Here is a 25898-nt window from a genome sequence, read left to right as displayed (position 1 = left end):
ACACATTCCTCCACTTTTCCTTATACAAAGCCACTATGTCCTCAACAGCCACACAGTACATATTCTGTTAAATGGCTGGCTTTCTGGTACTACAGAAGAGGCATCCTTCTTAAGTCTTCTGTGTTTGCACGCTGGCTTTTGATGTTAGGATGAGGTTTAGTGGTGTTTGAAAAAGTCTGACTGGGTTTCCCAACACTAGAGAGGCAGAAACGGAAATCTTCACTGCAGGTTCAAGGCCGGCCTGGCCTATAGAGTGTCTCAGCAGAGCCCCTCACCCAGGCATGGTGAGATAGCTCAGTGGGTAAAAACACTTGCTGCCAGGATAAGGTCCTGAGTTAGAGTCACAGAACCCACATAGTAGAAAGAGAGAGCTGATTCCTGCAAGTTCTTTAATCTCCAGGCTAATGTGCACACAAAATAAAGTAAACACAATTACATCCCCTCCTCAAAAGAAACAACAAAACCTAGGTCGGTGTTCTTTCTTGGTAGGTTATTTACTTTCCAAAGTGGAAGAGAAAGTTGGCTCTCCAGAGCGCCCACTGTCAGACCTGGGCCTCATAAGCTACCGCAGCTATTGGAAGGAAGTGCTGCTCCGGTACCTGCACAACTTCCAGGGCAAGGAGATTTCCATCAAAGGTAGGTTGCACTCGGTGACACTGGCCCTGTTCTGTTTAGTCTGACTGTGACTAGGGAACATTGCAGAGATCGGCACTGCAGACCTGAAGATCCCAGAGCGCTAGGTCCTGGGAATGGTTATTAAGTGGGCTTTCCTGTCTGGAGTTGTTTACACTTAATTTTTCAAAAAACCAAGAGGAAGACCTGGAGAGGTGGTTCACTGGTTAAGAGCACCAGCTATTCTTCCAGAAGACCTGGGTTCAATTCATAGCACCCATATTGTGTCCTGCAACCATATGTAGCTCCAGTTCCAGGCACGTGCATGGTGCATAGGTATACATCTAGACAGAGCACCCATACGTATACAACATGCGCACGCGCGCACACCCCACACACATACATATATATGCCGTTTGTTTGTTAGTTGTTGTTGTTTTTCTGAGACAGGTTTCTCTGTGTAGCCCTGGCTGTCCTGGAACTCACTCTGTAGACCATACTGTCCTGGAACTCACAGAGATCGCTTGCCTCTGCCTCCCAAGTGCTAGGATTAAAGGTGTGCGCCACTGTGTCTGGCTTCTCATTTCTTTTAAAAATCAAGAAGAAAGAGTTCAGTATTTTGAAACCTGTTCTGTTTTTCGAGACAGGGTTTCTCTGTGTAACAGTCTTGGCTGCCCTAGACTCACTTTGTAGACCAGGCTGGTCTTGAACACACAGAGATCCACCTGCCTCTGCCTCCCAGTGCTAGTATTAAAGGTGTGCACCACCACACCTGGCAAAACCCGTGAGTTTTAAGAAAGACATCTTCCTTTTAACACTGGGAGAATTTAGGACTTCCATATTTGACCTTGATTTCTAAGGGGCCACGGATAGCTTCTTAGCATCTGGCTTTTGTTATTTGGACTGGTGCAACATTCTGAACAGGTCAGCCCAGGCACCACAGACTTGGCCTCTGGAAAACTGAGGCATGAAAGGGGGCTTGGGAGACATGGGCTGTGGGAGTCTGTGCTTCTGCTGGGATCTCAGTGGTTCCTCTGTTACAGAAATCAGCCAGGAAACTGCTGTGAATCCCGTGGACATTGTCAGCACTCTGCAAGCCCTTCAGATGCTTAAGTATTGGAAAGGCAAGCATCTAGTTTTGAAAAGACAGGTGAGATTTTTCTCAGCTGCCTGTGTTTTTTTGTTTTTGTTTTTGTTTTTTTAATGTATGTGCATTGGTGTGAGGGTGTCAGATCTTAGAGTTACAGACAGTTGTGAGCTGCCATGTGGGTGCTGGGAATTGAACCCGGGTCCTTTGGAAGAGCAGGTAGTACTCCTAACCACTGACCTATCGCTCCAGCCCCGCCTGTGTTGTTCTTAAAGCGTCGCAGAACTCAGTGGGGGCAACACTACCCAAGTTAACTTCCTTAGAGGATTTAACTGGAAGCTCCTTCTAGCCTCATTCCAGCTGGCAGCAAGGTCCACTCGGTTTTTGTGGCGAAGCTTATCTTATCTCCTCCCTTGTCCTTATCAGAGCTTTTGGTAAGCTCTGTCAGATGTGGATGACACAAGCTAAGCAGCTTTGTGTGGCATTACACTTCTGCCCATCTCTGAGTCCCTATACATTCTAGGATTCTCACAAGTGTTTTGGCTTTTGTCGAATGTCACTTCAGCTCAAGACCATTTTGCATTTTCAGTTACTTACAAGTCGTAAGTGTAATGAATAATGATTTTCAGTTCTCACCAAAGGGAGTAGGAATAGATTACAGAGGAAACAGCCTGCAAACCCGAAGATAATATTATCTTGTGCCTTAACTATCTTATTAGGACTTGGGTGAATCTGTCATAGTCATTTTGGAATCTGTTTTAAAGTGTGTTAGTTCCATGTATGTAATAGTTGCTCCCTTATTCTTCACAGGACCTGATAGATGAATGGATAGCCAAAGAAGCCAAAAGGTCCAACTCCAATAAAACCATGGATCCCAGCTGCTTAAAATGGACCCCTCCCAAGGGCACTTAAGTGACCTGTCATTCCGAGCCAGCGAGCCCCAGCAGTAGGACTCCATACCCTAGGGATCTGTCTGTCATTTCTGTTGCTCTTGTGATTGGCAAGTACAGTATCCTTTGGGAAGGCCACCCCCTCAGGACTGTCCTGGCTCCAACCTTCATGTACACTGCAGACGCTAGTTCTGAGGAACTGTTGTTTCGGCCTCAGTGAGGTTGCCTGGATGGATCTGTACTAAGCTCGAGTACAGATCCCTCATAGCACTGACCCAAGGAGTTGTGTTATGGTACTGTACCTGTCCAGTCACTGGTTCTCTCCTCATGTTCTTTAGCCCCGTGAGGCTTGTTGTGTCCTGAACTTTGTGCTAGTGCTTTTTCATGCCTGGTGACCAGACCTCCAAGCGTGGTTGCCACCGAAGGACCCTTTCCAGGTGCTCCTCCTTCATTCTTTGTGAAGGTAGGGGCAGGCAAGAGACAGCACCTGGGAGCGTACGCACAGGGAAGGCTCCTTCACCCTGGATTTCATCCCAGAGTCACTTATTTTCTCCATTTGTGTCTAGCGACTTGCCTTTGGTCAGGATCAGGCTGACCAGAGCTTAGAACCCCTGAAATCTCCCAGGGGTTCTCAGCACCTGGTCCACCTGAGTGAGAGGGTGAAGAGTAAGAGGTAGCGACCCCAGGCTTTCCTTTGTATTCGCTTGTGGGCACCAGGACAGCATCTTGCTGGAAGGAAATGGATAATTCTTTTGCCACAGCAGGAAATGCCCCCACCTTGCTTTTTATTTCCTGCCCTTTTTTATGTTGGCATTTGCCAAAATAGTTTTAAGTTTCCTTTCCTGCCACATGTTAATTGAGTACTCACACTGCAGACCTTTCCACCTGCCTTGGCCGAGCTGGTACGGGACAGCTATACTTCCATGTAAGTTGCACTGATTTTGTCCAGAGCTTCCTGGGAGAAGTGGAAAATAGTTGCAAATGACTTCTGTTTCTCAGCCCATGACTCAGCAAGACAGAGTGGCCACACTGCTAGGGTTTGCTTCCCTTTCAATAGTGCCTCCCCTCCAACAGGCTGAAGTGCTCCTGTCCCTCCAAGAACTCCGTTTCCCTTTTGGGACTTGCCACCGCCATCCTGTTCTCTGGTTCCTAATTTTGGTGGTGTTAAGTGAAGGAAGAAATGTTCCCTCTAATTTCTCCCTGTCCCATTCTATAACCTGCTATCTTGGGGCAGCTTTTGATGTCTGACATGTCACCCTTCCCACTTGTTCCCCTCCAGCACTGCTGTCTTCACGTGGCACCCTCACCACAGCCCTAACTCTGGTCATTTGTGCCTTTCTCTTGTCATCTCTGTACACTACTAATGCTCACTGTGGGTTAGAGGGAGCTGATTTTAAGCATGTTCTTTGGCGGCTCCCTCCAGTTTCAGTGTCACTGTTAAAATGTATCTAAAAGCCGCTTCACTGAGGTTTTTTTAAGGGGTAAAGGCCTTTCACATATGCTGAGCCCTTCCCCACACGTGCTAGAATGTGCTCTTCTATATCTACTCAATAAAGCATGTTCTCTGCTGACATCTGACTAGTCCGGGGCTCATTCATATGTGAAAATGGTGTGACTGATCTGTGGGTAACGGCTGAGTGATGTGTTAGTGGGGTTTGTAATTGTGGATTGTTTTCCCCTGTAAAACATATTGTTGACAGAGTGAGTATTTTCTCTGAACTCATAATTGGTAGAACAAATGGAATCTACCTCCCTTTGGCTCCAGGAACTAGTCATGCACAACAGTGGCTAGCTAGTATAACTCATTTTTTGATTCGTCTGCATCTGAATTGGGAGAGGGAGTCAAGGAACCAATGGAAGGTAGGTGGGGAGTACCCCGGACGCTAGCAGGAGGCAGGAACAAGTGTATTCCTTTTTTCCAAGTCTGTTCACCAGTAGCAAGCCTCATTATCCAACCCAGATTGTGCGTCTGGAAATAGCTGCATTTTGCTTGTGTTTGCTCAGGCAGGGATAGGGAGGTTGGGCACTGCCATCTGTGTGGTGGAAAGGGTGCTGCGTTTGCTGGGTTGGTTTTGCTCACTGCCAGGGCCTCTTATTGTAGTTGTGAAATGCAGTGGAGAAAAATGGCCTCCCTGTCCATTCATCTTAGAATCAGGTTTGTTCAAGTCTCTGTTGTAAATACTGGAAGGAGAGGGAACTTTTGTTTTCTCACAGTTTGAAGATTGAAGGTAGGTGAGGTGATGGCTGTCTCTAGACTGATCAGCAGTGGAGTCTGAAACTCTTACCAGTATGGAAACATTCCCCTCCCTTGACAGCTCAATTCCTTTCCTACCCAGAGAAGTTTGGAGCAATGTTCTGCAGTTGTTCGTGGAATCCGCTCGGTGGAGGCCAGTGTGGGGCACCATCGTGTGCGCTCAGCACTACTTGCATGGACCCCCTTTTTTTTTTTAAAGCTATATGCGGTCTGCTCACACTGGTCATACAGCAGGAAACCTGTAGCCTACTGCAACACATGAGCCAAGAAGCCAGAATGCTCATTGTACTCTGTCCCACTTGAGAATCCAAAGCACCTCTACCATTGCCTTCTCCTCAGCTTCAGTTCCCAGTATTTAATCATCCATTTCCTTCTAGGTATGTTACTCTTGTTACAAACAGTCATGTTTCAGAGCAGTGGTTGTCAGTCTGTGGGTCATGACCTTTTCACAAGGGGTCACCTAGGACCATTGGAAAACATTTACAGTATGATTCATAACAGTGGCAAAATTACAGTTATGAAATAGCAGTGACAACAATCATATACCAGGCAATGGTGGCGCACACCCTTAATCCCAGCACTCGGGAGGCAGAGGCAGGTGGATCGCTGTGAGTTTGAGGCCAGTCTGGTCTATCAAGTGATTCTAGGCTAGCCAAGGCTACACAGAGAAATTCTGTCTCGAAAAAGAAAATAATCTTATGATTGGGGGTTACCACAACATGAACTACGTTGAAGGGTAGCAGCGTTAGAAAGGTTGAGAACCAGACCTAAAGGCTTCTTTTGCAAGAGTACTCACTAATCTGTGAGAACTTTACAGATACTGAATGAGAGAGCCTTATTTATTTATTTATTTATTTATTTATTTATTTGCCTCCAAAGCCTTGTAGTGCAGCCTAGTCACCTATGCCTCGATTATTTTCCTATCTCATAGAAATCGTGAGTCCTGCTGAGTTATTTTTAGCAGTGATGGGGTTATTTGTTGGGCTGGTTGGTCTAGATCAAGGTTGGGGCTCTGGAGCATCATAAAACTTATAGACAAAAGTGAAGAACAGTTTGCTTGCAGCAAAACTCCCTTCTGGAACATGAAACCAATGGCATTCCTACTGCCTTGCAAGGATAGTCCTAAACCTCCCTCCTCTTCCTCTGAAGAACAGTTGCCAAGTCAAAAGATTACTCGGTGTGACTGTTCTTACAGTGGGATCAAGTCACAGGCTCTGAGCCCGTCTCTCCTGCTTACTTCTGGCCTTTGGAAAGCTGATGAACACATTTTTGTTGTTGGTGGTGGTGGTTTTGTTTTGTCTTTTAGTGTACCTATGCAGATATGCACACATTTGTTCAGAGTTCCAGAAATTGCCTTTGAAGTCTCTTCCCAGATACAGGATTAATGAAGCCTGATTGGAGAAGCCTCAGTGTAAAGCAGGAAACACCTGGCTGCTTTGCTCTTTCTCAGGACTCTGAACTAGGTTTTGGAATGCAAAGAACTGACGGATGAGTGGTGAAGTATTGAGGAAGGTCTGGCCCACTGGCTGCTGGGCCTCGTGGGGTGTGGATCTTGAGACCAGAAGATGAGAACACCTTCGCTAAACAATAGGATGTGGTGTGTGCTGGGGATTGGGTCTCAGCTGATTTTACTTCAGGCCTTTTGGCCACAAGCTTGCAAATGACTGCCTCTCCCAGACGGAGGGGGCAATGTAATTGCTCACTTCCTTTGTGGTAAATTCAGCAATGCCACTGAGTGTCACTAAACCAGAACTAGGCTCTCTGGTAAGGAAAATGTGCCCTTTGGGTGAAGCCTCAGTTTGTCCCTTCCCTCTTGTGCAGTGCCTTCTGGTATTTGTTTGGATGCCTGGCTTTGTTTACTAATGCTTAGAAGTAAAGAAAATAGCCTGGACTGTTGATCACTTTGGCTCCCTGGTGCTTCCCAAGCATTCCAAGTGAGAGAGAAGCACCTTTACTCTTGACAAGTCACGTTCCAGTAGGGTCTGTTTCTGGAAATGCCTTACCCTGTGCTTACCCTGGGAGATTGGCATCTTATCTCATAATAGAAAGCCCTCCAGATCCTGCCAGATCCCTGTGTGTGAGGCCCCTTATCAGAGGTTCACTTTGCTCCTCAGATGTGCACCAGACTTGCAATTTTTTTTATGTTTTATTTTTTGGGTTTTCGAGACAGGGTTTCTCTGTGTAGCCTTGGCTGTACTAGACTCGCTCTGTAGACCAGGCTGGCCTTGAACTCAGCCATTTGCCTGCCTCTGCCTTAAAGGCGTGTGGATTAACCCCTCTGGATTAAAGGCTAGTGCCACCACGCCCAGCCCCAGATTTGGGATTTTGAGTCATAGAAAATTAGAAAAGCTGGGGCTGGAGAGATAGCTCAACAATTAAAAGCACACTGGCTCCTCTTCCAAAGGACTCGAGTTCAATTCCCAGCATCCACAACTGTATGTAATTCCACTTCTAGGGTATCTGACGCCCTTACACAGACATGCCAGCATAACACCAGTGTACATAAGGTTTAAAAAAAGAAAAAAAAAACTGCTTTGACTTACTCAGTCTCCTCTCTTCAGCAGTTTATGCTGTCATCCGAATGCTTGTTTCCCCTTCCTGTTCATACTCCCTGTCACACATAGATGGGATTGAGTGCCTAGGAAAAATAACCCATTTCCTCTTTGGGATGAGAGACACAGTGGTCCAGTGAATGTGTGAATGAGCTTCCTTTGTTCTTAACCCGACCCATGTAGTTTGGCACTTCTGGCTCAGCCTGTTTTTTATGCTTATGTGTGTGCTTATACACTTGCATGTGGAGGCCAGAGGACAATCTGTTATTGTGTCTCAGGTGCAGAACACTTGTTTTTTAAGGCTGAGTCTCTCATTGGCATAGAGCTCACCTGTCTGTGTCTTCTGCCCCCAGCACCGTGATTACAAACATACACTACCATGCCATTTTTTGTTTGTTTGTTTTAATGTCAGTTCTGGGGATCAAACTGAGGTCTTAGTACTCACACGGCAAGTACCTTGCTGGCTGAGCTATCTCCCACCTCCTCCCCAGTGTTTTTCCTTGGATTTCATCCTGACCAAGGGGCTTTTTAAAAGTTACATTTACTGTGTGTCTGTGTATATGTGTATGCGCACACGCATGTGTGAACACTACATCACTTGTGTAGAAGTCAGAGGCTAGGTTTTGGGAATCAGTTCTCTCCTTCCACCAAGAGGGGCTTAGGGATTGCATCATGTCTGCCAGCAAACATTCTGCTCTGAGCCATCCCATTGGTCTTTTGGTTTTCTGTTGTTGTCTCAGCATGTTGTCCAGGCTGAATTCCTGGGCTCAAGCCTCAACCTCCTGAGGGCGGAGACCACAGGTGAACAGACCATCCCCAGCTTCTGATGTCTGTAAATCAGGGCCCTCTGTCATAGACACAAGGGTTCCCCGACAAGATGGGGCCGTCTGAGGTTGGAGCTGTTTCTCTTGCGCTCTCCCCTGGCTTATGAATGGGGACAACTGACTCAAGCAGTTGAAGGACCACCTAACACAAGAGGATTGATGAGTCATACAATCAGGAGGACTGGCTTAGAGAGGGCGCCCTCTTTAAAAAGCTTTCCATTTTTTTTTTATTTTTTTATTTTTATTTTTTTTACTTTTTATTTTGTGTATATACATGGCATAGCACATGTAGAGGTCAAAGGACAACTTGGGAAAGTTTACTCTTCTACCTTGTGGGTCCTAGGAATTGCACTCAAGTCACACTTGGCAGCAGTTGCCTTATCCCACTGAGCCATGGCATTGGCCTGGAAGGTGACCTCTATTGGCTGGAATATCAGGAGTCTAAAGAGAAGGCCCATGACCTCACCCTCAAGTGCATGTAGCACCTTCCCCCACCGGGACATTTTTTTTGTTTCTGTGCCGTTCTCAGCCAGGCCCCAAGCCCATTTCCCACCTGAGAATGGGCTTGGGCTGTATAATCTTGCTCTCTGCTATTCTGACATCCCGCCTTCTACCCTGAGTGGCTGAGGAAGCTACTTATTAGTGCTGACTGTTTATTGAGTCCTACTGTGTGTTGGACATGGGATACAGAGTGAGAAGCTAACCTGCACTGCATAGCCTCTGGGAGCCTGGGTGCAAGGGAGGAGAGGTGGCTTGAGAGGCAAGAGTGTTTTGTGTGCCATTCTACCTGATGCCAAGAGTCTTGGAAGAAATAGAGTTCAGTGCGGGCCTGGCAGGACAGAAGACACAGGACTGTTGGTGTGAGGCGCTTCAACTGTGATGTTTAGGAAAGAGATGGATGTGGCATCATTTGGGAATCGGTCCCTTGGGGCTCACTCTGAACCCCGGCCATCCTCTTCTGTTCCCAGGGACAATGCTACATGTAGCTGGTGATCAGGAGAATCTGGTCTTCCTCTTTGACTCTGGAGGTCTTCTCTGGCCACTGTTCCAAGCCCTGTACCATGGCGATGTGTCTCCTGTCTGCAGGTTCCTAGAGCAGTAAAATTACAGGGTCATCCCCTCAGTCATCCCCCACAGAAAGGGGAATGGTATCCTGAAGCCCAAAAGATCTCCCTGGGGACATGGAGCTGCCACTGACCAGGAAACGGGTTTTGTTTCTAGTTCACTGTGTGACTTAGGACAAATTACTTTCTATCCTTGGAAAATGATGCCTCTAAGCAACCAGCTCCCCGCCCTATGTGTGTAGAACATTCATCTCAATATTGGGGTGAGTTCCAGAGGTCCCCTCAAAGACTCAAATGTCTTAAGAAAATCTCAGGGGAAAACAGAATTCACTCCTGTCTTTCTTCTCCATAGCCAGTGGTCTATCAGGAAAGATAGGGAGGGGCCGGAAGTCAGCACAACAGGAAAACAGCCTGGAGCTCAGTGTGACTTGCATCTGCTGCTCACTGTTGCATCCACTGCCCTTCTTGCTCTTGACTCATCCACTCTGTGCTCCTCCCCGCAGCCTAGATTATTTATTTTGATGCCTGGCTTTAGGGACCACTTGAAGGTACAGCTCCTGCGTGCGTGCCTGCGTGCGTGTGTGCTATGGCGGGGAGGGTTAGGTGTTGAGGGTATCACCTCTCCCATGGGGCTGCTCACTTAGTGACAGTTGTTGAAGACAGAATCTCTCCAATGCTAAATTCTGATCTAGGGATCAAGAACTAGAACCTTACAGAGATAGGAGATATCTGCGGAAGATCATGTTCTGTGGCTCCACTTAGGAAAGATACAACTTCAAGATCATCCGGCCTGGCAAGGTGCCTCGGCCTGTAAAGGTACCAGCCACCTCGTCTGACCACCTAAGGTGGGTCTCCCGCACATGGTGAGAGAAGTGAAGTTGACCTCTGACCTCCATACACATGCTGTAGCACACACAAGTATACACAAATAAAGATCAGGGGCCGCTTCCCCTCCTTGTACCTCAGCTTTTGCCTCCCATGGCCCCTTCTGTTGGATAGAATAGTACGGGAGCTTATTCTATCTGATAGCAGGAAAGCCCCTGGCTGTTTTCCCATCATTAAATGCCTTTGCCTACCTTCTATGGACAGACCACTCGCGCCAAGGAGGTCCTGCACTATTCGTCCCAGCTGATAGCCTGGTGAGGGAGAGAGAAGAGGTAACAGAGGAGCAGTAAAGGAAGGCTGACTTGGCACGGGGGAAGGACAGCGAAGGTGGAGCCATTGTCACTCATCATGGGAAGTGAGGAAGTGCCTTGGATCCCTTCACTCATCCATGGCTTTACTCACTGACCCCTTCCTCTTGCTAGTCCTGTCACCAGTATTTCCATGTACAGAAACTAGGCTGAGTATTAAGGATGCAGAGTGACCCAAACCCTGGGTCTTCCTGTGGGGAGTTTCCAGGCTGGGAACAAGAGCCGTGTGACACAGCAGGACCATCACACAATGCAGTGTGCCAAGAGCATCATTCCCAGTCCATGCAGACAGACAAGCTGTGTGCTTAGGGTAGGCAGCCGTACCTTAGCTGCTAGGGATCGGGCAGTGAGCTCAGTAGTGACACCAAACGGTATGAAGGGGCTAGGCCTGATTCACACAGCCTTCAGGAGTTGTGGGAACAGGTTGGTATTTTCTGTGCTGTTTCATTTGAGACAGGTTCTTGCTTTGTAGTCCAGGCTGGCCACTTGTAATCCCTCTGCCTCAGCCTTCCAAGTGCTGGGATTACAGGTGTGAGCTATGAGACCTAACCCTTCTTTCTGATGAAGGGCTTACGCAGAATAAAGCCTACCCAGATTTGCAGTTCTTAGATCCTCAGGAGACAAGGGGTTGGATCTCTTGAGCTCTCTTATCTTCCTGGCTGATCCATTTTCTTAACTCTGGTAATTCTGCAACTCTGGCCCCACCTCCTACCCCTGCAGGCATTCCCTGCCTGTCCTTGTGCATCCCACCCTCTGGGGAAATAGCCAGAAAGCCTTTCTTCTGGTCAGGTCACAGCAGTTCTCCAAGGGTACAGCAGTGCCAGCAGGAGCCTCCCTGTTTATTTCAGGTTAGTTAATAGCCAGCAGAGTGTGCCCCACGCTAGGGGGCACGCTGAAGGTAAACCAGGGCAGCACTCACCCATTCTCTCCCTTGACTGGCTAGGATGTATTCCTGGGAGAAGGAAAAGGAGATGAAGACCACCCTGCTTCCCTTAGGGGCTTGGTGAGAGGTATGAGGGTTGTAGCCACCCCATTGGCCTTGCATGACAGTGGGACTACGCCCAGAAGAGGCAGTCAAACGTGCATAGGTTGGCATCACTGGAGTCTGGCACTACTTGGGAGGCATCCTTGAGGAAAGCACTTGCTATCAGAGCTTCAGTCACCTACTAGGCATATGGGGCTGTCATTGTCCTAGAGATTTGACTATGGTCAGGTTCTGCTGTACTCAAGGACAAAAAAAAAAACAAAACACGGCCGGGTGCTTTTGGTGCATGCCTTTAATCCCAGCACTCAGGAGGCAGAGCCAGGTGGATCTCTGTGAGTTCAAGGCCAAGCCTGGTCTACAAAGAGAGTTCCAGGATAGCCAAGGCTACACAGAGAAATGCTATTTCAAACAAAAAAAATAAAAAAACCACAAACAAAAAATGTTTTTGAGACAAGGTCTCACCATGTAGTCTAGTGAGCTTCCCGCTCAAGCAGGTGTCATCCACAGCCTGCTTAAGCATTTTGTTTGTTTTGCTGGTGCTGGGGATTGAACCTAAGGCCTTATGAACGGTCAGCACACCCCTTTTACCACTAAGACCCATGCCTAGCTCAATTCTCCATCTTTCTTAATATCTCATTATGTATGGTCACAAGTTTTTCTTTTCAAAATCTGTTTGTGTGTGTGTGTGTGTGTGTGTGTGTGTGAGAGAGAGAGAGAGAGAGAGAGAGAGAGAGAGAGAGAGAGAGAGAGAGAGAGAGAGAGAGAGAGAGAGAGAGAGAGAGAGAGAGAAAGGGGGGGGAGATGCCAGTGGGGAACACTGTCTTCCTGAGTTGAGGTCCACCTTGGTTTTTGAGGCAGGGCTTCTCTCTGAGCCTGAAGCTCACCAGTTTGGTTTGACTTTACCTCTCCACTGGCATTATAGGCACACTGCCTAGCTTTTCCTGTTGGATGCTAAATTCGGCTTCTCATGCTGATCCCCCCCCCCCTTTTTTTAATCTTTACTTGAGACAGGATCTCACATAGCCCAGCTGTCCTCAAACTCACTACGTAGCCAAGAATGAACTTTAGTCATCTTGTGTCCAACTCCTGACTGCTGGGATTTACTGGCATGTGCCACCATGTCCCCTTTATATTCTATATTTTGACCTTTCCCCTACTGGTGGCCTTCTTTCTTTCCTTCTTTTTTCCTCAAGACAGTGTTTCTCTGTGTATGGTTGACTGTCCTGGACTTGCTTTGTAGACCAGGCTGGCCTCAAACTCCTAGCGATCCACCTGCCTCTGCCTCTGAGTGCTGGGATTAAAGGCGTGTACCATAACACCCGACACATTTTTGAAAAATTTTGCTGATAATAGTCAATTTGGCAAACATTTCAGGGCTCACATAACATTCATATGAAAACTTGAGATTCTCTATTGGTCAAAATTGCATACATTTCCAACTTTGATGGATGCAGCCAATGGGCTCCAAATGGTCAACGTAAGTGCCGACACCAACCATGACTATTCAAGACAGTGGTGTTGAAGAAAACAGCTAGCCAAGAGAAATGAGCTCTGTCCAATATGACTTTTCTCCATGTCCCGGGACAGCTTCTTTGTTTCAGTACCTTCAATAATTGTGCTGATCTGCACAGAACTGTCTGGAAAGCCTGCCTTGTTCATATCTCATGTTGCTGTCTTGCCTCACAACTCTTCCCCATTGCCCAAGTATGGAACCAGAGTGCAAAAAGCATCAATCTCCCTCATATGCTGGACAGCCCCTATACACCTGTTGCCAGTGGCACTCCACAGAGCATCCTGCTTGGATGATGACTTATGGGGGTGTACCTCACCACCCCGTGGGCATCCTCTAGTTGGTACTGCAGATACTACTCAGAACGACACCCACTACCTTTGTCACTCACCTTCCACCCGCTTCCCCATCAGACCATAGAACTGGCGAGTCCTGCTTCTCTTCATGTCCTGAAGCCGGAGCTCAATGCTGGGGACAGGTATGCCCTGGAGAAGCAAAGGGTCAGCATTAGAGTGGGGCGCTGATGAGATGCGAGAGTGGGGGGTGCATAACCATCTCAACCACAGCCTCTCACCAGGCCCTTTTGCGTATTTTACCACAAACAGCACATTGTATTAAAGATGATCTAAAATTTCACATATTGTGTTCCTGGCACTGTCCTAAGCACTTTAATTTAGTAACTTGGGATGGAGAGATGTCTCAGATTTAGAGCACTGGCTGTTTTTCTGAAGGTCCTGAGTTCAATTCCCAGCAATTACATAGTGGCTCATAACCATTCATACCTCTTTTGGTCTGCAGGCCCACATGCAGGCAGAATACTGTATAAATAATAAATATTAAAAAAGAATTTAGTAACTCACTAATTCTCACCCAAACCTCATGAAAATAGATTTCAAATACTACCTAAAAATAGTATTTACCCAGTACTATTACTGTTACCACTTAACAGATAAAGACATACAGGTACACAGAGATGAAATATGTCCAAAAATAGCATAGCTAAGTGGGAAATGGAGCCAGAACTCAAACCCAAGCCATCTAGCTCAAAGGGCAGGCTCTCAAATACTCCAGTCAAATTTTCCATATTAACTACCATTACACTGTGGAGCTGGGCATGGTGGCATGTGATTGTAGCCCCAGCACTTGAGTGGCTGAGGCAGGACATTGTGAGTACAAAGTCAATCTGAGCCACATGGCCAAAACACCACACACCCACACACTCCGCCCCCCCCCCCCCCCGCCATGGAAACAGGCGCATTACCACCAGCTGGGTGTTAGACTATTCTACATATAGTTCCAGGTAAGCTAGGGATATATAGTAAGACTGTCTCAAAAAGAAAGTATAATCCTCTGTCCACTTTACAGATGTGGAAACTGAGGTAGCTAGTAACCTAATCAGGGCAATGCAGGAGAAGCTGAAGAATCATTCAAGTTCTAAGAAATGTTCTTTTTCATCTTGAGAAATTTTGTCAACAAAGACCAGAATCAGGCTGCCACTTAATATGGCAGAGCAGCATTTATGACTGTTCTCTTCTCTCCCCCCAGACTTACCCTCCCCAGAACTCAGCATCCTGCGAGAAGTCCCACTTGGGGCCTAGGTGGAGCTATTGCCCCAGGGAAAAGCCATTTTAATCTTCCAGGTAGTCCCATTGGCAATATCCTTACCCTACTGCTGTAGACCCAGGTGTTCCCTCCCCCCACCCTGTGACTTTGAGTCTCTGAGGGATCACTTTTCTATGACCATTTCTGAATTGAGACAAGTGGGAACCACCTTTCCCAATAAGGCTGAAGACAGGCCACAGCCTTGAGTGAGGCTGGGAGCTGAGGACATATCAGGGACTCTCCTTAGGGCCAGTGCAGCATCCAAGGACTCCAGGGATCCAGCTGGGAGTCACGGAAGACCCACAGGCTGTTTGGGGCTGGTCACATCCTGTGTCTGTGTTTTCTAAGTCTTGGCCTAATTCAATCTCCCAATCTGTCTCCTCCCTAGGATGTCAGTGGCTGAGGCAGCTGTCACCAGCTGCCATAAACCAGAGAAAAGTCTCTTTGGAGATTTAAGCCCATCTTTGAAAATCTCATGAAAACTACTTTGCCTTAATAAAGGGCATCCTTCAAGTACAAACTAGAAAGAGTGGTTATTTTACTAATTAAATAAAGCAGACCCATCTACCCATCAGGTTTCTGCTAGGGGGAGAGAAGGCATTAGGAGGACATTCTAGTTTACCCAGGAAGCCAGGGGTGACTGCAGGCAGGGCACCCTGGGGACTGGGAGCCATCAGAACATCCCATTTGTAGTGTCACTTAGCAACCTGCAGAGTCATTATTTCTGATGTTCTAGCCCAGCCTCTTCTCTCCTATTACAAGCCTCACGTCTTGGGAGGCAGAGGGGCACTAAAGGAGTGAAGAGGAGACAAGATTCACTCCTGTAGGAGGAGCTAATTAACTCCAGGTGGAAATCCGAGCTGCCAAGACACCAGCCATGTGAAGTTGATGGCACGTCCACGTGGCATCTCTCTGATCCAACAGGAATTTTCACACATTGCATGTCTGTCACTGACTACAAACAAATAAAAAAAAAAGTCATAGCTCCAGAATGAGTGAGGGTTCATTTTCCTCCTTCTCCATCTTGCAGGTAAGGAAACTGAGGTGGAGAGCAGCAGGAGTCAGCGGCCATGCGGAGACTTGAGCCCAGGTCTCCAGGGCCTGCTGTCTTCTCCCATGGTCCACATTTCCCCAACCTTCAATGGGGTGGACTGCGTGGCTTTTCCTTGGGTCTCCCATTTTCTAGTGCCCCTCCCCTCTCTAGGCTGGCCTTGAGCTCCCTATGCACCTAAGAATGACCGTGAACTTCTGATCCTCCTGCCTCTATCTCCTGAGTGCTGGGATTACAGGCGTGCACCACCATGCAGTCAGCTTGCACCACCATGCGGTTTTACGTGGTGTTGGAGATTGAACCCAGGGCTGCTGTATGCTACTTAAGCTCTTTACCTACTGAGCTGCATCCCCAGACCCCCGATGAGCGCTTCTGAGGACCTCACATGGCCTAAATCAGCTGAGTGTCCTTTCATCCTGGGACTGTGGGGCAAACAGGCTGCAGTTACCCTCCTGTGCAAGCTGTCCTGACCGCTAGTCTCTTACTGTGCTCCAAGGTCAGGGTCTTCGACTAGGTCAGAGGTATTGGATCTCAGAATAGGGTTGGGCTCCAACTTTGAGATTTCTCTTCACTGGCAGTTTGGTAGACACCACCATGGTCAAACACCAGTGCATGTCAGGAGACAAAACCGATTGTGTGAGACAAATTAGTGATTCTGTTCCAGTTGGTCCCTTGAAAAGACTTCTGGAAAAAAAAAAATCTCTAATGCACAGATACATAGAGTCAGACCCCAGCTATGGTAGAAGCTGTGCTTTTGAATCAGTACACCATAGACAAGCTACTTGACCTCTGTACCCATCTGAAATGGGGTAACGGTGGTGTTTTTCTCCATGAGGTTGAAATGGGTTACTGTTTATAAGGCAGTCAGGACAGCACTAGGAACACAGTAGGTGTTAACTAAGTGTTTCCATACACACAGCTCTCACATGCACAAGCTGCATGCCCCTCTGGTGGTTGGACAGATCAGGCCTTAAGACTTTGACCCTCCTCATCCAAGGGAACTGACTAGCCTGCCTTGCAATAAAAGTGCTTGGGGTCTGGAGAGATGGCTCAGTGGTTGGGAGCACTAACTGTTTTTTCAGAAGACCCAGGTTCAATTCCCAACACCCATGTGGCAGCTCACAACTGTAACTCCAAAATCTGACACCCATAGAACATACATGTAGATAAAATAAAAATGCACATTTAAAAAAAAAAAAAAAAGGTCTTGGGAGAGTGCTCTCCACTCTCCTGGCAACCTCAGAAGGGATCTCTGAGCCCTCCACGGTGGGTCACCATGTCAGAAAGGTACCTTCAGGTTCACGGTCACCCAGGACTCTGCTTCCTCTCTGTCTCCAGCTGTAGTGCACGCCGATGGCCCGATCAGGAGAAACAGGGCAAGGAGGAGGGGCAGCATGGTGAGCAAATGCTGCTCCGTCCTGGGAATCCCGGGAGCACCTCTCAGCCTGATGCCACCTCCTCCTTCAGGCTCAAGTCCACACAGGGCTGCTCCAATGAGGGTAGGAAACCTTTCCTTGTTCCCCCCCTTCCAGCTTGTCTGCTTCCTTCCTGTGGCTTTTCCCACCTTTGGGCAGCTTCATCTAACAGCCTCTCTCCTTAGCTGACAGAGCCAATGACATGAGGCGCCTAGACCTCCCCCCTTAGCCACCCCCAACATTTGATCCCAAGGCTTAACACTGATACCAGCCTTACCTTTGGCTGAGTTCCCTCCTGCGACAGACAGACGGGGGCGCACAATGGCACAGTATGTGGGGCCTGGGGATTACAGCTTGCTGAGGACAACCCCAGGGGGCTATCTCTCTTGTTGGAAATGAGAAGGTTGGCCAGTATGTCACTGCTGACCAACCTCTCCCACCCATCTCTCCTCCCTCTGTACTTTCCCCAAACACCATCCCCATCTATGGCTAGAACACATTGTGTGCCCCAGGAGATGCCAGTACTTAAAGACCCGAGGCTTCTTGCAAGTGGAAACAGATTTGCCAGAAAATGGCTTCATTGTCAACCATTGACCCTCAGTGATTTTCCGTCGCTCCCATGACCTAACACGGAGCCACACTTGTCCCCCTGTGTGCCTCCCTGCCACTCTTCTATAAACTCCAAGATCCTGGGTATGCTTCTTCCCAGTCTGTTCAGCTTCTCCATCTGCCTGACCATCCATCCGTCCATCCATCCATCATCTGTCAGCCTAGAACAAGGGCCCTGTGGTCAGAGACCAGAGATCCATTTGTAGCATCATTGTTGAACAGCTGTGTGACCTCTGGCTATTACTTAACCCCTCTAAACCTTAGGACCCTCCAAGGTAGCAAAAGGCTAATAATGAGATTCTGCAAAGGCTGAGGATGAAATGAGATAATGCATGTGAAACATTCAGCACAATGTGGAATGGTAAATATTTAACGTCCATTAATAATTGGGTTTTTTTGTTTGTTTGTTTTTTGTTTTTGTTTTTTTTGAGACAGGGTTTCTCTGTGCAGCCTTGGCCATCCTGGACTCACTTTGTAGACTAGGCTGGCCTCGAACTCACAGCGATCCGCGTGCCTCTGCCTCCCGAGTGCTGGGATTAAAGGCGTGCACCACCACACCCGGCTCCATTAATAATTGTTAATGTTACTTTTTTTTGGATTTGTTTATATTTTTAGATAAAATTTCTTTCTGTAGCCCTGGCTGGACTGGACTTACTTTGCAGACCAAGCTGGCCTTGAATTCACAGCGATCCACCTGCCTCTGTCTCCACCTCCTGAGTGCTGGGATTAAAGGCATGCGCCATCATGCCTGCTTAACTATTGTTGGTATGATTATTGGGACTGGATAGAAAGACAAAGACGACACTGTGCCTGGGCCTCAACACCGGAAATCTCTGGTGGGTGCAATGGGAATTGTTTCAGAATGCCAGCACATGTTAAAATGTAGAGTCCCTGGTTCAGCCCACCACAGGAACTCTGCCTGACTTTGACACAAACTCTTTCATAGGCAAGACACCCAATGCCGCCACCCTCTTGTTTTGGGCTTTCCATCGTCGCCATTAACATTTCTCTCCACGGGTACCGCTTTTGCCCTCTTCCTTTCACTGGAAGCAGGCAGGTCAGGCTTGCTCTAAAGGAGTGTACTGGACTTCAATTCCACTAGGGCTTGCAGGCTGGCCTGGGGATCCCAACACAGACCTCTGGATGTGGAAGGCGACCTTCCCACTGCAGGCAGTCGGTGGGGAGTTTCTGAGTCTCAGTTTGCCCATCTGTAAACTTCCTAGGGTGGGGCAAGTTGTTCAGGAATGACTAGGTTAAAGTGCTTGCAGGCACAGAGGAAGCCTGGACCTCGGCACTGGTCATGAGGCTCCCTACCTCGGCTGCGAAGACACCACCGTGCAAGGGGCAGGATGTTGTGGGCGCACTGTGTGGATGCGGCGGGAGGCATCGGACAGATGAGAGGGCGGAGGGAAGAAGAGAGAGAAAACCCCAAAGGCCCGGAAGGCTGAGAGGGAGGCAGGCCACCCGCTGCAAACCGCGGCTATTTGCAGCGTCGCCCTCGGTTTGCGGTCAGGCTGAAGCTGGAAGGCCGGGCGACCCGGTTCGCAGCCCCGCCCGGTGCTCTCGGCCACCCGGGCGAGGTCCTGGCTGGTGAGTCCCCTTCGCTGCAACGTTGAGGCCCGGGAGGTGGCCAAAGCCACACGGAGGACAAGGTCACTGGAGGAGAGTCCCGAGCAGGACTGGCAGCGTAACGGGGGGTGGGAGTGCGGATAGGCGTGAGGGGGGCGGGGGATTACGAGGTGGGTGGGCGGGGCCCTGGACAGATCCTGGGTGGGCGAGGCCCCGGCAGGTTGGTTCTCCGGTACTACCTTCAGAGGTTGAGCACGCCTGGGGGAGCAGCGCCTTCCAGCTGCGGAGCTAGGCAGTGCCCCAAGCCGAGCGAGCTGGGCAGCGCCCCCTATCGGCGGAGGCCGGCAGCAGCCCTCACCGACCGACTAAAACCGGTTAAGCTCCGGAACAACCGCGCGTGGGCGGCCGGGTCCCGGGCGGCGCTCTGGCCGCGGGGCGGGTCGCGGCAGCGGTGAGGCTCGCTGGGCGCCGGGTGGGCGCGAAGGATTGCTAAAGGCTGCGGTTTGGCCGGGATCGCGGAGCAGAAAAGAAAAAAAGATGCAAGCAGGGAGGGATGAAAAAAGAAAAAACCGAGGGAGAAAAGGGAAACACTAGATCCCGCAGGCGAGCTGCGGACAGGAAGCCGACGCTTCCGAGCGCCCACTCAGCCAGAGGAGGGGGTCGTGGGCCCATTGCGCAGGCTGGCTCCGGGAGGCCAGGCGCCATGGGTGGCAGAGCCTGGATTCGAACTTGGATCTGCATTCGCCTCCTGTGTCCGTTTACTTCCTAGACCAAGGAACCGGAACGAGGCGGGGTGGGGGATGTCGGGGCTGGGAGGGGCTCGGGTGAGAGGTCTCAGCTACTCCGTAGGGACACTTGTGAAGAAAGCCAGCTGTTAGCAAACAGTTTGGGGACACCGCCAGACCCTTCTTCTGTCCTTCCAGCGCCCCCACGTGGAAACTAGACCGCTGTGTGCAGGCTGGTCGAGAGCTGCATTAAGGCCTCTGATGATCAGTTCTTTGCCTAGAGGGACAATGGGTTTCTTCCATTGGAGGGGGAGTAAAGTAGCTAAGGTCACACCGGAACCCAGACCTGGGACAAGAAATGCAAACTCTGTGCTTGGACCTCTATTGCAATAGCTTGGACTCCTCTCCCCCTCCCTCTGTCCTCTCTCCCTCCCTCTTTCCTCTCCCTCTCGCGTCCTTACTGCTTCCCTTCATTGACCATGGCTTTACTGGACACTCACCTTGACAGAGCAGGGCTTCTACAGAAGAGCAGGGCACTGGGCAGAATGATCCATCTCTGTCCATACTGGGAGATGGACCTGGTCCTTGCATCTGGAGTTGGGGTGTGCAGATGTTTGCCCACATTTGGAGGATTTAACTCAAATCTCTCATGTTCTTGACATCTCTATCCCTGTTAGGCTGTTGGCCTCCACCCCTGCCTGCCCCCATCAATGGAAGGATCTACATTCTAGAAAGTGCTTAAAGGTGTTGCCAAGTCTACAGTTAGCAGATCAGGGTTGGTTTTGTTTTGTTTGTTCTTTTAACCTTTTATTTTATTTATTATGTTATTGTTATTGTTGTTATTATTATTATTATGGATTTTTTAGATAGGGTTTCCCTGTGTAACCTTGGTTGTCCTGGACTCGCTTTGTAGACCGGGCTGGCCTGGACTCACAGAGATCTGCCACACCTGACTCAACCCTTTATTTTATGTGTATGGCGTTTTGTCTCCATGCATGTGTGTACACTACAAGTGTTCTCTGCCTGTGGAGGCCAGGAGAGGACATTTGTATTCTTTGGGACTGGAGTTAGGTTGTGAGCCAAAATGTGGATTCTGGAAATAGAGCCAGGATTCTCAGGAAGAACAGTCGATGTTCTTAATCACTGAGCCATCCTCTCCAGCTCCCAGGACAGAGTGAACCCCTATTCTCCACCACCCCATCACCAGCCCCCCCACCTCAGTCTCATGGGGTGCAGGAGCCAGGGGGTTTCTCATTGGCGCCTCTCCTTTTCCTCTCACCTCTGCAGGGCCTCCTCACACACCTCTCTTTAAAGTCAAGCGCCATCAAAGGCAAGCTCCTTAACTGTTTTGAACTTCCCTTACTGTAGGGGGGGCGGGCGGCGACAGAGGGCAGAGGGAAGTTAAGAAGCTAAGAAGCCAACACAAGAATTTTGTGTAGCATTTGTTTAGCTCGCTGTCAGCATATAATAAATGGCAGCAATTATTGCTGTTAATAATATAATTAAATGATAACATCCATCTACATTCCCTGGGAAAGCCCAGATTAAGGAAAGTCATCGGGGCATTCCGTGAGGTTTCACCTTCCGGTTGCTTCCTAAAGATGGCGACTGGGTGCCTGCTATCAGACTGGGTCTCTCTGCACAGAGTCTCTTCCCTTAGAGAGAGCTTAGCATTCTAGATCTTAAAGGGTGGACCCAGGGAGGCTAGTGAAGCCGGGGAGCGGGGAGTGAGGGGTAGGGGGTCAGGAGTTTTAGGTTCTAGAATTGCCCCTTGCCTCAAGGGGAACCCAGGAACCTCTTTGACGTGCTCACCTCTCCCAGGGCCTGCAAGTAATACACCCTCTGGTCTGACCCCATTAGTGAGGAGAGAGAAGCTCTGTTTAAAACCAGCCCTCTCTTCCTGGAGCCTAGTCTGAGTGCTGGGGGGGGGGGGGGAAGGGGGAGGGGAAGACTGTATTGCTAATTGAAAATGTTTATAATGCATTGCCCCTGGGCCACTGAATGGAGCCTCTGGTTCCCACCGTCTTACTGCTCTCGCCTGAAAAAAACTCTAGTGTGGAGACAGTGCCTTGGAGTGAGAGTCTAGCTGGCTGGACTCACTTATACATTGTCCTGCTTTGCCTGACCACTACCTGGACACGCAGGCCACCACAGCTGGAGATGCAGAACTCCATGTCTTCCTGGCCCCCTTCCTGTGTCTGCCTAACCCTTCTACGGTCCAAGGTGAACATGGGGCAGCTGGGGATAACTCCATTTCTGGCCTGATATTTGAGCACTTAGGACAGGGCCAGAGGTGGCTGTAGAAGTCTAAGTTGGGGTGCCCTGAGTTCCCTGGGCCTACCAGGCCAGGAGCTTGGGACTTAGGCTTTGCCACTCCTGGTGGGCCTGATCCCTCTTCCTGCAGTTCTGACCCTGAAGATGCAATTATCCAAAGGTCGTTTCACATCCCATCTCTGCTCAGCCCTTAGGGGGACTACAAAGTCTAAATCTTTCTTTTCTTTTTTTCTTTTAAATTACATTTTATTTTACATGGATGGGTATTTTGCCTCTGCGGGCACAGCACCTGTGTGCGTGGTGCACATTGCGGTCAGAGCAGGCACCAGATGTCCTGAGACTGGGGCTACAGAAGGCTGTGATCCACTATGAGAGTGCTGAGAATCCAGCCATGGTCCTTTGGAAGAACACCTAGCGCTCATAATTGCTGAGCCATCTCTACAGACCCATGTTTGACGTTTGAGACCTCTCACTCTGTAGCCAAGGCTGGCCTTGAACTCTGGATCTTTCTGTTTCTGCCTCCCTATTGCAAGGACTATATGTTCTACCATGCCCAGCTGAGCCTCTCCTTCAACAAAAAAAAAATGTTCATAAGCAAGCATCTGGGGCGGCCAGTCAAACTAGGCCATGGCTCCTCAGCAGATGTATGGAATTTTGTCCAAAGAACGCATGGGTATGAGGTGGGGTGGAGAGAGGTCACTGGAGTAGCCCAGAGATAAATCGGGGTGGGGCTGGCTGAGGCCAGTCCCGAGCTAGAGAAGAGAGGCCTGAGCTCAGTGACAGCAGAGGGTGGCCAAGGTGTGAGGTCTGATGGACAGGAAATGGGAGGCACTGGGATGATGAGAGGAAATGGGTCTTAAGGAAATAGGATGTCGGGCTGGAGAAATGGCTCAGTGGTTAAGGGCACCGCCTGCTCTTCCAGAGGTCCTGAGTTCAATTCCCAGCCACCACATGTTGGCTCACAACCATCTATAATGTTATCTGATGCCCTCTTCTGCAGATAAAGCACTCATATGCAATAAATAAATCTTTAGAAAGAAAGAAAGAGGATGCCTGTGTGCTGCTATTCTGGACAGCTGGGCAGTTTGAAATGCCTGTGACTGCCTAGGAGGAGGTGCTTGGGACTCAAAGAGCATGTGGAGGCTAGTGCCTGGGGCTGTTAGGGAACACCAAGGACACCCCCACCTCCCAAAAAAGGGCTGGGAGATGGCTCAGTGTGAGGACCTGAGTGCAAATCCTGAAAACCCACATAAAAGCCGTATGGGATAGCGTGGGTCAGTAGTCCCACACTCCTAAGGGGAGATGGGAGTAAGAGACAGGAGAATTACTGAAGTTCAAGAACAGCATGCCCAGCCTCAATCAGGGTGGAAGGCAGGAGCTGACATCTGACCTCTGTGATGAACACATGGGTGGGGAGGCAGAGGACATGCAAGGAAATGTAAATAAATGGACTGAGAATGAAGACTGGGATACCACAAACCAGTGAAATGGACCAATTAGAGTTCATATAGCAATTAGGTCAAACAAACAAAAAAGGCAGGGGGCGGGGCTATGCATGGTAGTATGTTTACAATGTGTTTCCAACTGTTTGATAACATAAAAAAACACATCCATTTGTAAATGCAGATGCCACAAAAGTATGAAACACTTTTGAGAATAATGGTTCATTCTGGGAAGCAGTTTACCTATGGGGAAGGGGAGTGAGAAAGAGACAGGATCTGGAGGGGACACAGGTTGGCTCTGTTTTTCTCTGTAAAGGGTTTTGTTGTTGTTGTTGTTGTTGTTGTTTTTGTTTTTTGTTGTTGTTTTTGGTTTTTTGAGACAAGGTTTCTCTATGTAGTCTTGGCTGTCCTAGACTCACTTTGTAGAGTAGGCTGGCCTCAAACTCACGGTGATCCACCTGCCTCTGCCTCCCGAGTGCTGGGAGTAAAGGTGTGCTCCACCACCGCCCGGCTGTTTTTTTAGTTTTTACATGTATTTATTTATGTGTACTTATGTGCATGTGTGTTCATGGGGTGAGGGCAAGCCCATGCCACGTTGTGTGTGGTCAGAGCACGCCTGTGGGAGTTTATTCTCTCTCTCCATCACATGAGCTCCAGACTTTGAACTCAGATCTTCACAGTTGGTGATGAGCAGAATTTTTTGACCAGACCAAGTTCTGGTGTTTTGAGCTGGGGTGAGATTCTGGTCTTGCACACTTTGGTGTGCCCTGTGCAATGGGTAAATTCTGGAAAAGAAGGCTTCAGTGGAAATCTGAGAACCATGGAGGAAAGATTCCAATGTGGTTGTGATAGAGTGCTTGCCTGGTGTACCTGAGGCCGTGGTTTCAATCCCCAGCTCTGAGCAGGGGTGGAAGGGTGTGTGATGTTTCAAGACTTCAGGGTGTGTCAGTGACCTCACTTAGCCAGTGCAGCTGGCATAAGGGGAGGTAGTTAGCCCTGAGGCAGGGGAATGACCATGCTGAATTCTGCAGGAGTCAGTGAGTCTCCAGTGCCCAGGGCCTGGTGGGCAAGGACAGTGTTTAGACTTGAAGATTTGGGGAGGCTAAAGTCAAGCCCCGGTGCCTGGGCATGGAGTGTGGGTTTTGCCTGGGTTTGGCAGGCAGCAGGGTAAAGGATACAGTGCCAAGCTGGGCAGAGGGGCTGCCAGGGTAGAAGATCAGAGGAGCGGATGGGGGTACTGGAGCACTGTCAGGGCTTGAAGCAGGAGGCTGCCGGGGGGGGGGGGTGGAGTGTGGGGGAGCTGTAGAGCTCGGGGGAGGCCAAGAGGAAGTGGGCATTGCCAAGCGTGTGGTGGGAAGCAGTTGGTGCCAGCTCAAGGCTGGGGGCAGAGAGCAGGGGTGGGTGCCCTGGGCCTAGTCGCCCCTAGGTCTCCCTCAGCTATTTGGTTTTGTAACACACAGTTTGGCTACGACTATAGCGCAGCATCCTGGAGTTTCAAGGTCAAAGGGCGTTTGGGGCCCTCTATACAGAAAAGGACAGCCATGCCCAGGGATGGAGACATTGGCCTATGTACAGCCCCCTGGGAATTTAATGACAAGACCTGGGTGGGAGCTGCCTCTGTGTTTGGATCTGTGTAAAGCCTGTGGGTTGCATAGTGGGGAGGAGGGGACATATGAGGGGTCCGTTCTGTCCTAGGGCCCAAAGCCCTACTGTGGGGCGACGGGGCCCAAGTACTTCCAAACAAGGCAGACAGAAGGCCATGAACACTATTGGTCACATGTTCTGGGCCAACAGTGGAGTGATTCTCAGTCTTAGGGAAGATGAAGGATCTTCCCACAGAATCTGTAGTTTTTACAGAGCAGCAAAGGATTAGAAACTTTTTAATTCAGTAAGAATTTGTTTATATTTATTTATTTTTGAGACTGGGTCTCCATATGTAGCCCTGACTGTCCTGGAACTTTCTGCATAGATCAGGCTGGCCTTGAACTCACAGAAACCCGTCTGCCTCTGCCTCCAGAGTGCTGGGATTAAAGGCGTGTGCCACCATGCCTACCTTAAGAATTTATTTTCAAGCTGGCTGTGGTGGCTCATGCCTGTAATACCAGCACTCGGGGAAGCAGATACAGGCAGCTCTCTGCCTGGTCCACAAATTGAGTCCAGGACATTCACAGATACACAGAGAAACCCTAGGGAAGAATTTATTTTCAGAGCTAAGTGTTAGTCCCAGCACTCAGAAACCT

General features: G+C 49.2%; 2 protein-coding genes across 4 annotated transcripts in view; one reads left to right on the top strand and one right to left on the bottom strand.

Annotated features, from left to right (window-relative positions):
* Kat7 (lysine acetyltransferase 7) overlaps window positions 1-3073 on the top strand; it is a 36455-nt gene extending 33382 nt beyond the window's left edge. For 2 of the 3 annotated variants that reach the window (XM_051158358.1, XM_051158357.1), the window contains 3 exons: window positions 490-636; window positions 1656-1762; window positions 2510-3073. In XM_051158358.1, the coding sequence (XP_051014315.1) occupies window positions 490-636; window positions 1656-1762; window positions 2510-2611 (356 nt within the window). In that variant the 3' untranslated portion in view covers window positions 2612-3073. The remainder of the gene's footprint in view (window positions 1-489; window positions 637-1655; window positions 1763-2509) is intronic. The other variant, XM_051158359.1, reaches the window with a different exon arrangement.
* A 5964-nt stretch (window positions 3074-9037) lies between these two features.
* Tac4 (tachykinin precursor 4) lies at window positions 9038-17032 on the bottom strand. The gene is made up of 4 exons (XM_051158972.1): window positions 16916-17032; window positions 13363-13456; window positions 10360-10419; window positions 9038-9048 (listed from the first exon to the last, which is right to left on the bottom strand). Exons 1-4 carry the CDS (start codon window positions 17018-17020, stop codon window positions 9038-9040), a joined length of 270 nt encoding a protein of 89 aa, XP_051014929.1. The 5' UTR covers window positions 17021-17032.
* Between the last annotated feature and the right edge of the window lie 8866 nt (window positions 17033-25898).

Source organism: Acomys russatus, chromosome 16 (assembly GCF_903995435.1).
Source record: "Acomys russatus chromosome 16, mAcoRus1.1, whole genome shotgun sequence".
NCBI classification, from domain to species: Eukaryota; Metazoa; Chordata; class Mammalia; order Rodentia; family Muridae; genus Acomys; species Acomys russatus.
The sequence above is the reverse complement of the archived record's forward strand: the minus strand, read 5'-3'. Positions and strand labels throughout refer to the sequence as shown.